Source organism: Ctenocephalides felis, unplaced genomic scaffold, assembly GCF_003426905.1.
Source record: "Ctenocephalides felis isolate EL2017-DRISC unplaced genomic scaffold, ASM342690v1 CF-g0.4_SCAFFOLD_00845, whole genome shotgun sequence".
In the NCBI taxonomy this organism is placed as follows: domain Eukaryota; kingdom Metazoa; phylum Arthropoda; class Insecta; order Siphonaptera; family Pulicidae; genus Ctenocephalides; species Ctenocephalides felis.
Window position 1 is genome coordinate 88,105,438 of NW_020536999.1, and position 10,644 is coordinate 88,116,081.

A 10,644-nucleotide genomic window follows, 5' to 3' on the forward strand; every position below is an offset into this window, starting at 1 on the left:
GCATCAAACCAAAGACCATATAAATCTTTAAAGGCTTTTATTGCATTAGTTCTTGCTTGAGTTAAAATACCAGACATACTGGCCAGCCTTATTTCTTTTCTTTTCAGAACTTCCAGATATCTTTTTCCTTCTCCTTTAATTAAAAAATCCAGGAACTGGTCAAATGTAGGTGTTCCTGGTACATCAATCACACTTCTGGCAAATCTAACTTCTTCATCAATATTATTAACCTTTTGACAACTAGACCTATTATTTTTTATATCTTCCAAAAGCTTTTCCATTATTTTTTTTGTAATTGCACCAAATTCATGAGATTCTGACCAACGTAGTGCTATTTCATGTAATTCTTCATAATCATATGGAACATCATATTTATCTATCTCATTTTTAATAGTACTATTCAAATCTTCTAAACTAAGTTGGTTAACTGCAAATACTAATTTATTTAAAAATGTTTTTTTTATCTTTTGTTCGTCCTCACTAGAAAGTTTTCCTTCTTTCTGCAAGGAAGGTGGAAGCCTTAATAGCTTTGAAAACTCTATTTGTGTTGTCTCATCTTGTGAGAATTGATAAAGACCATCCTTATTTATACATGAACAATATCTTAAAATTTTATATTTTCTCTTTTGAACATCTATACTAACAAATTTGAAAGGATAAGAAATGCCTTTAGATTTTAATCCTTTTTCTTCTGTTAAATCTAGACCTGTATTAGTATAGATGATAAAGTGTTTTATATTCTTACCCTTTTTTAATTCTTGGACAAAAATAGAAAAATGCTTATTAATAGAAAATTTATTTTTTCCTTCCTGTGTTTTGGAAGAAAATAACTGACTATAACCAATATTACTATCTGCAATATGAGCCTTTATGTAAGTAAATTTATTTTTATAAAAAATAGTAGTGCTGTTAGATATACCATGGCTTTCAGAATTTATGGAAGATATACTTTCATGCAAAAACATGTCGTGCAAGAGGAACATGAATAACTTAAATTCATATATAATTCCGGATACTTCAGTTGTTGAATCATGTAAAAAATTTTCTTGTAGTTCTATGTAATCATATTGAACTTTACTATTTTTTTTTTTTATTTCACTCTTAATAATGCTGTTCAATTCTTCTCTACCATGTTGATTAGCAGCAAATACTAATTTATTTAAAAAAACTTCTTTTATTTCTTTTTCAAACTCTTGAGAAAATTCCTTTTCTTTTATTACTTTTTGCATAGCAGATGAAAATTCTAATCGCTTTAAAAGTTCTTCTTTTGTCATTCTATCCTGGGAAAATTGATAAAAACCATGCCTTTCTGTATTATTATTTGTAAACAAAAAGTCTTCTAAAATACCACATTCTTCTATGCAATCAAATTTAAAAGGATAAAAGTTTTTAAATCGTCCTTTTTTTAATTCCTTGTTTTCTGTAAGATCCAAGCCTGAATTAGTGTAGATAATAAGATATTCTATATTATCTGATAAAGCATCTTTAGATTTAGAGACTCTATACTTTACAAAACTATTGAAGCAATTATTAATGGAAAACCTTTGGTTTCCTTTAGTGAATAAACTAGCGTAACTGATACCATTATCTGTGTAGTATGTATCTACATTTTCAATTTGTATATGAATAGACTTCCCTTCGTAACGAATAACAATATTGTTGAATTTATCAATTTCATGATCTCCAAATGCTAATGATAATGAATGATATTTATTCCCGTAGGTAGGCTTTCTAAGTGAACAAAGTACCAACAAATCTAACTGATACATCAGTCCAATCAAATGATGAGGAATGTATTGCTTGGTTTGATAAGTATTATCCAATTCATCCTGTCCAGATTTACCCGACAAATCACCTGGAAACTCTGGATCTTCACTGACATCCGTGCAGGCCCTTTTGGGTGCCTTATTATCTTTGTCTGAACATCTGCGTTTTCTACCTTTCTCCTTTGAAAGACTACTTCGTTTACGTAAAGAATTTTCAATGTCTTGTAATGGTCCAGGAATGTCAAATTGAGTATTTGAACTTAACATATTACCGTAAGCTTTCTCCCTAGGAATTTTCATGTTACCTTTTATATCTTTTTCAATGTTTCTAAGAAGTGGTACAAAATGGTTCCTGCAATTCACCATATTAACAATATTATTACCTTTACCTACCTTTAGTAACTTGTAATTGAATCCATCTACCTCTTCATCTTTCAATTCTGTAAACCTAACCTTACTTTACCAAACTTTTCGCATATGATTTTTCCTTCAACTTTTTCCAAATTTAAAAGTTCTGAATCAGAATTGCATTTTTAATGTCTTCTGCAGTAAATTCATTACTGCAGGAATAATGGTCACAAAGGTATTATTATATTTTCTAGAAATAAAAGTCTTTTACCTAAATCTTCTTTTATTAAAAGTACATAAAGCTTGTCACTTGTCAGCTGTCACAGTCAATTTCGGCCATTTTTTGACATCATGGGACACCTAATGAAGTACGCGAAAACAAAGCAGGCGTACCAACATAAAAATAAAAACTAGTGGGGTGGGTGCATGGCCGGTAATCACGGAACAAACATCTGTAATCTCGTTTTTAGTTCCCTCTCCCTCGTTTGGAGCGCTGGTAGCGCTACAAAACGGGCTAAAGAAAATATTCAAGAATCTAATATGGCGGAATAATATTTTAGTGTCAAAGTGTCAAATGTTTGTTAAAAGTTTATAACAAATATCATGTCAAAGTGCGGTGTACAATAATGCGGAACATCAACAAATATGCGAAAATGGTGTATTTCCTGCAGAAAATGACGTAATATGTAAAATGATTAGTAAAATAACTGGAGCCCGGGCTGAGCACTGATGGTGAGAACTAGGTGAATAAGTTTTATCAATATGTACACAACAAAATACTCGCATCTATTACTAGAACTTCTGATATAATTTTTTATTGTAGCTCAATAACTGAGACATTTAACAGTATCAATGCTAGGAATTTTAAGGTTATAAATACAAGACACCCGTCTTACTAAATCCCTTTCTGGAAGCTATGTTATTGAAAAATTATTTTTTTTATAACACTTTTTTGTATTGTTCTGGCAAAACTGAAGATGGAAAACCGTCCCTGAAAGGTGAGTTATTTAAAAATTTTTATACTACAAATTAAGTTCGTAGCAAATGATTCTAGATATTTTTTTTTCAGCAGAGGTTCTTAAGCACTGCAGAGACCAGATATGCAAAAAACAAAATTTATACCATATAACAAATGTATTGAGAAAAGAAGTCAGAAGGATAAATATACAAAAAAATATTGAGGCAGAAGTTACAAGAAAGTGTCAAATGTGCTGACAATTTTGCTTATCTCCCAGCAACATTAAATAAGAGGGCTCGTAATTTTATATTAAGGCAACTAAGAGAACATACAAAGAAGCGAAAAGAAAGAAAATTTACACTTGATGATAAAATTCTTGCTTTAACTCTGCATAAAATTTCTCTAAGAGGTTATTACTTTTGGAGAAAAATATTTGTTCTGCCTGCTCCTCAAACATTGAGAAAGTTGCTCTCAGCAATTCCCTTGTATAGTGGTATTAATGAGACCCTTTTCCAAACATTGGGTTCAGCTATGGCACAGAAAAAATATGTGAATAGCAAAAACTGTATTCTGATGTTTGATGAAATATCATTATCATCTGCATTACATAACGACTGTAAAAACGATGATATTGTTGGTTTTCAGGAACTGGCAAATGGTAGAGAAAGTTTATTTTCTGATCATGCTCTTGTCTTTTTCAAATCAAATAGTTGATACTTGAACTGTTCATATTTTTTGTGATTGTTTAATGAATGTGTTTTTTTTTATAAATCTATAGTAATAAATAACGAAGTTGTTAAATGTTTTAGCAAATGTAGAAATTGTAAATAAGTGGCTACTTCATGGAGTATATTTTGCTAAACAGTTTATTTCTGTTTATTATTGGTGATAATACATTTAACAGATGTCGAGAAGTATATAGATCATGAATTGTACAATAATTTACCAGATAACAGCAGAATAGTTTGCAAATGACATCCCCTTATAGTAATTTATTTTAGTAAGCTGTTGATATGCTTTTCAGATAAAAGTAATTTTGGTTTTGTTCTTTAATTTATTGGCAAATGTGTTTGCATATAACTTTCTTGAACTTTTGCCAGTTACTGTTATGAGAACATAATGATTTCTTTTTCTTTGTGATAATGATGATAATGATATTTTGATCAACATTTAAAAGCAGATTAACGCAATGTGCAGAAAAGGTTTTCAGATAGAGACTATACATAGATTTAATGTAACTTATCATTATTTGATTGAGCACCAAGATGAATATAAACAGAGTTAATTTACAGGAATATCTTAGGCATAAATGTTATTCCTTATTTTCGAATATGTTTCTCTTTTTTGATTGCAATATAAATTTATGACCTTTTTGAATTGTTGTTGCTGGGATTTTAAGTTAACTTTTGAGCGCATGAAGAGAGTTTTAGTAACTTCTATCTCTTTTGTTTGGTATTTATTATTCGGATCAATTCTCAATACTTTAGTTATATGGTATAGATAATGTCTAAATTATATTTAAATTTTCTAGCAATCTAGAAAAAAATATATAATTTAGATAGTTTTTTGACATGAAAACACACACACACACACACATAATAGGAGTCTGTGCCTTAGGGCAGGTCTGTGAGCTAAAACTCAATCTCAATTGAGGGAAGAATAGTGTGTGATATGAAATGGCCATTTCATTTTGCAGTGCTGCAATTGGGCTATTTTTGAATACAAGAAAGCGAGGCTTGGACACACCACCCTGTCCACACAAGACATTGAACAACCATATGTATATATATATATATATATATATATATATATATATATATATATATATACATGTAAATGTATGTACATTTCTATGCCATTTGTACATAGTGTATAAAGCTTAGTAGCATCTATTGTAATCATATATGATGTATATATATATGCACATACACAGTGGATAATATTTATGTACGTTTCTATGCTATTTGTGCATAGTTCATAAAGCTCACTAATCGTCATACATTTATGTGCAATTTATATATATATATATATATATATATATATATATATATATAATGTGTACATGTATGTACTTTTCTATGCCATTGGTACATAGTTTATAAAGTTTAGTAGCATCTATTGTAATCATATATGATATATATATATATATATATATATATATATATATATTAATTGTTTAATATGAACAAAACAGCACTCAGATTTGTTTAACACAACTTTATTTTATGATTACAGACGTTTCGAGACCATGGTCTGTAATCATAAAATAAAGTTGTGTTAAACAAATCTGAGTGCTGTTTTGTTCATATTAAACAATTAATATTCGTTCCACTCATATCATAAAATTCTATATATATATATATATATATATATATATATATATATATATATGCACATACACAGTGGATAATATATACATTTATGTACGTTTATATGCTATTTGCGCATAGTTTATAAAGCTCACTAATCGTCATACATTTATGTGCAATTTATATATATATATATATATATATACAATGTATATATATATATATATATATATATATATTTATTTATATTACAGTACACATTATATATGTGTATATATACAAATATATAATATATACATTTATGCAAATTGCATATCTTATAAATATGTATTGTAATAGTATAATGTAACATGTCATTGTTGAAATTATACGCCTTTTTATATTCAATTTTGGTTTTTTAATTTAAAAAAAAATTTTGAATTCAAACGGTCTATATAATATTGGTGCATTTCTTCAGCATTTTATATTCGCACCCATGGCCGACGCTGGCGCCATCTACATTGGGAGAGGGAACTAACCCGGGCAAATTGAAAGTTTTGACCGAAAAACGTGGCAACGAAATATGGCCCGAGAGAGCGATCTATATACTCTTCTTTTATCTATGGGTGGGTGACATCATGGGGAGTTATCTTCGAACAAATGCGCGTTGCACTGTTTTGGTCCTGAGTAGTTTCAATTTTTAAAAACAGATGGCTCATGTGCACTCAATTTCAACTACAAATTGTTCACGGTTCATGCAAGTGGCTGTCAAGTATTTGATCGCTGTATGGCTGTACGAATAACCTAACTTTTTGAACTCGTGTTGTTTCTAATTAATTAATTTTGTTTAAGTGAACATTTGTGAAATTCAATATGGCAAAGTGTTTTTATAGTACGTAGTCAAGTGCTGGTTAAAATATTTAGCTATTCCAATACAAGTTTCCGCAAAGGTATTTTTTAATAATAATTGCAGCAATAATTATATATAATCAAGATATGTCAACATATTATTATATTGAATAGGTGTCTTGGGGGTACCTGCAAATTGCTGCAAAATGCACGAACAAAGCGCAGGAGTACTTTTGACAACTAAGGAATGCAATATGTAATGACAAGAAGGATTCATAAACAATGCAATAATTTAAGGAATAAGTCGTACAAAAAGTTTCCAAAGGTCTACTATTTTTGGAGACAAATATTTATTTTGCCATGTCCTCAAACATTGAGAAATTTGCATTCAGAGATACAAGTGTATAGCGGTATTTAAGAGTGTCTATTTAAAACATTAGGTTCAGCTATTTCTTTTAAAAAGTATTAGTAGCAGATACTGTGTTTTGATGTTTGATGAAATACCATTATCTTCGGAATTGTTATATGATTGGATTGAATCTCATATTGTTGAAGTTGCAAAACAGTTATTCAGCTAGTATGGTTTAAATGTTCATCAACGTAAGTTCATTGTTATATTTAATAAGATTATCTATTACATTAGCAAATGTAAACACTTATAAAGTAAACTAGTATTGGTTTAAATGTTCATCAATGTAAGTTCATTGTTATATTTAATAAGATTATCTATTACATTAGCAAATGTAAACACTTATAAAGTAAACTAGTATTGGTTTAAATGTTCATCAACGTAAGTTGATTGTTATGTTTAAAAAGATTATCTATTACATTAGCAAATGTAAACACTTATAAAGAGAGTCTATACCATACATAATATTTTAATGTATTTTGATTGAAGATTAGTGTTATAATATTCTTCAAATAAAACTTGTGTAACATCCCAATATAATGTTTAAATTCAAGATATATTTGTTACCGACCTTGGGAATCAAAAATATTGCTTTTATCTTTTGATTCATAAACAATTGTATGTGCATAAAACATTATTCTGTTCATTGTAAACACTTTGTTGATCTTTTATGGCAATTTCAATGATAATGTTTTCATGATGGAACATGGCTAAATGTAATGTTATAAAACACTCGTACAGAAACTATTCAAAGGTTTTGTTAAATGCAACTTTACTATTAATTCATTAGATAGCGAAATAACTATTACATGCAGAATTAATAAAGAACACTGTCTCGTAAATGAGTTTTAATCCTAGGAATTTGAATTTCTCTCAATTTTGATATCAATATATATATTTTATGTTTTTAGGACTTTTTTGTTTGTGAAGTATTTGTACTTTTTAACAAATTATTTGTTTTTTTCTTAACCCTTTAACTTTTTGTATTATTTGTCATTCCTTCTAAATTTGTAATTTCATTGCGTGCTTCTGTGCTTGTAGTTTCTTCTTAGTTTTTAAGATTTTAATATATTAATATTAGTCATTAAGTAATTAATATTAGTCAGTTATTTGTGCTTAGTTTAGTTAAATACTTCTGTGATTTTTTTCACTTAGATATTTAGTTTTTGAAATATTATTTAAGCATAATTGTGAAATTATAATACTTTTATAATTATGTATAATAATTATTATATTTTCAAACATTCCATAACTGTAATTATAATTGTTAATATAAACATAATTTTAATTGTTCTTTGAACATATGTAATATCTTTGAAAATATATATTTTGTATTTCGTATGATTTGTTCTTATTTCCAATATTAAAAATTATTCAGGTTTTTGGGGCTGTATACGATACGTACAAATTAAGAAGTAAAACCAGGGGTAATTAAAATATTATACATGTGCTGCCATCTATTTTTAAAAATTTGTATTTCAATCGAGGTAACGTCAAACCGCCAGACATAGCGATCTATTATACTTGTTTATCTATGGGTGACATCGTGTCTTAAGGCAAATTGCTGGTACTTCCCGTACCATAACGAAATGTTCGAAGATACTGTATGTTTTCAAATAGATTATTATAAATATTGTAACATTGTCTAATATTTATAAGAATTATATAAACTGAATTGCAAATTTAAAATTATTTGTTTAAGTTATATTAGAACTTTAGTCAGAATAAAAATAAAATCTTAATTATTTTCGATATACAAGAAAAACTGAAAAAAAAAGAAAAAAAAAGAAAAAAAATTATAAGAATTTTTTTTCCAAAATCTATTATTTTGTTAAGACAAGCAGAAAGTTCTTTGAATCATTTAAATCGGACGCTTAAGTTCTCTCAAAAACTGCCATTTTTTACATATATTTAGCTCCGTATCTTCGAAATGGCTGGGCCTGCCTTTGCCAAAAACTAATAGACGCTTCTCCCTCTTACTAATTGAATGTTTTTTAGATCATTCAAATTGGATACTCCGTTCTCTCAAAAAGTCGATTTCTATTTTCTGCACTCTTTGCTCCGTATCTCCGAAACGGCTGGACCTGCCTTCGCCAAAAACTAATCAGCTCTTTTCCCTATCAATAGAAATCGAATGCTTTTTGAACCATTCAAATCGGTTGATCCGTGCGTCCGAAAACGTGACTGGAAATTTGTATCCATCCATACATACACACACACACACACACACACATCCATTTTTTCTGAGGTATGCCAAAACGTTCAGAAACCTTCAAAACGTCGAGAAATGTAAAAATTTTGAATTTCGATTTTCGGCCCATTACAATAACTTACCCTACGGGAAGTTACCTAGTGGAGTATGGCATAGATAAGTAAACATTTTCATTTTTAATTTTCGGCCCATTACTATAGCTCACCCTACAGAAATTTAAAGAATATTTGCATTAATCATACACAAAGTATGATAACATAAAATAGAGAAGGATAAAAAGGTTCAAGGATCAGAAAATATTTATATTAATGTATTTACATGTTTAATATTTGTATTATAGTAATAAACTTTACAATAAAAAAAAACAATTATTTTACACACAGAGTTGGTTTCAGCTAATTAACATTTCATTGATTTTCATCAGGTTTTCCTTTATGAACAGCCATGTGCTTTTTCAAATTACGCGCCCGAGTATATTTTTTATTGCATATTTCACATTTATAAGAAAGATTTTCATAATGAATGCCCATGTGAGCTTTCAGAGTACTTAACTGTGTAAATGTCTTATTGCATATTTCGCATTCGTGCGGACGTTCTCCGGTATGAATAAGAAAGTGTGAGTTTAGAGAATGTAGGAATGTGAATGATTTACTGCATATTTCACATTTATGACCACGAACCCTGGAATGTATGAGCGTGTGTCTTTTCATAGCTACTGATTCTCTAAATGACTTATTGCATAGTTTGCATTTGTAGGGTCGTTCTCCAGTATGTATTCGTCTATGTGTTGCTAAACCACTTGTCGAATGGAATTCTTTATCACATGTTTCGCATTTATAAGGACACTCTCCAGAATGAATGTTTATGTGTGTTTTTAGATTAACCAATTGTGTAAATGTTTTATTGCATATTTGGCATTTGTGGGGGCGATTGCCACTATGAATCTGCATGTGACGTTTCAGATTACATGATTGAGTGAATGTTCTATTGCATATTTCGCATATGTGGGGGCGTTCCCCACTATGAATAATCAAGTGTGTTCTTAGTGAAGCTAATACTATGAATGATTTACCGCATATTTCACATTTAAAAGGTTTCTCGCTGGCATGAGTATGCAAGTGTTGCTTTAAATAATGTGCCCTGCTATAAACTCTAGAACATATTTCACATTTAAACCCTTTTAATAGTTCCATGTGTTCGATCATATGTTCTTCTAAGTGAAGTGATTCTGAAAATGTTCTATTACAAGTGTCACAATTATAAACTGGTGTCACAATTACCTCCTGTTTGACTTCTTCCTCTATCGTCACCTCGGAATTCATAAATCTTTCCAGAGACGTTTTATCATCCTCAAAATACGATTCAGACTTAGCAATACCATCTACATAATTAAATTCATCATCAATTTCGCACTTAATGTCTTCTATTGAATATTCTGGCGGTTCAATCTTAATTATCTGATCATTCATATACATAATTGTTTCTTCCGACATTTTTAGATGTATTCACTATGTACATTCAGTAATTATCAATTGGGTATTCTATCAACTTATTTTATGCAGATACTTTAAATAAAATAGTAAATTCAACTACAACGCGTTTTCTTTGCGAAATAATGAAGAGGTTAGTCGTTTGACATTTAAGGGTGCATTCGACTTGGACGCTTACGCGCTGTGAGCGCTCACGCTTATTGGCTATGTGCGAAGGCATGGAAGGGGAAGTCAAATCGACCGAAGCGTTTGTTGTGGCTACTTTGAGCATTAAAGTAGGTCATTATGACAGAAATTTTAAAGAAAAACACATACAATATTTGT

At 29.4% G+C, this 10,644-nt stretch overlaps 1 protein-coding gene and 1 long non-coding RNA gene across 3 annotated transcripts; one reads left to right on the top strand and one right to left on the bottom strand.

The window, feature by feature from the left end:
- Positions 1-2,657: 2,657 nt before the first annotated feature.
- On the top strand, positions 2,658-3,410 carry LOC113371451. Of its 2 annotated transcripts, none has more exons than XR_003366626.1 (3): positions 2,658-2,857; positions 2,938-3,112; positions 3,184-3,410. It is a non-coding gene; the product is annotated as an uncharacterized LOC113371451 (long non-coding RNA). The 2 variants fall into 2 exon arrangements; XR_003366627.1 differs by having other exon boundaries at positions 3,187-3,410.
- A 5,814-nt stretch (positions 3,411-9,224) lies between these two features.
- Positions 9,225-10,384, bottom strand: LOC113371403 (gastrula zinc finger protein XlCGF8.2DB-like). Its single transcript, XM_026612034.1, has one exon. It carries the CDS (start codon positions 10,321-10,323, stop codon positions 9,238-9,240), a length of 1,086 nt encoding a protein of 361 aa, XP_026467819.1. The 5' UTR covers positions 10,324-10,384; the 3' UTR covers positions 9,225-9,237.
- Between the last annotated feature and the right edge of the window lie 260 nt (positions 10,385-10,644).

What these genes read in the sequence shown, in the direction of transcription:
- LOC113371403 (XM_026612034.1), bottom strand. Translation starts at nt 10,323, where the DNA reads ATGTCGGAAGAAACAATTATGTATATGAATGATCAGATAATTAAGATT.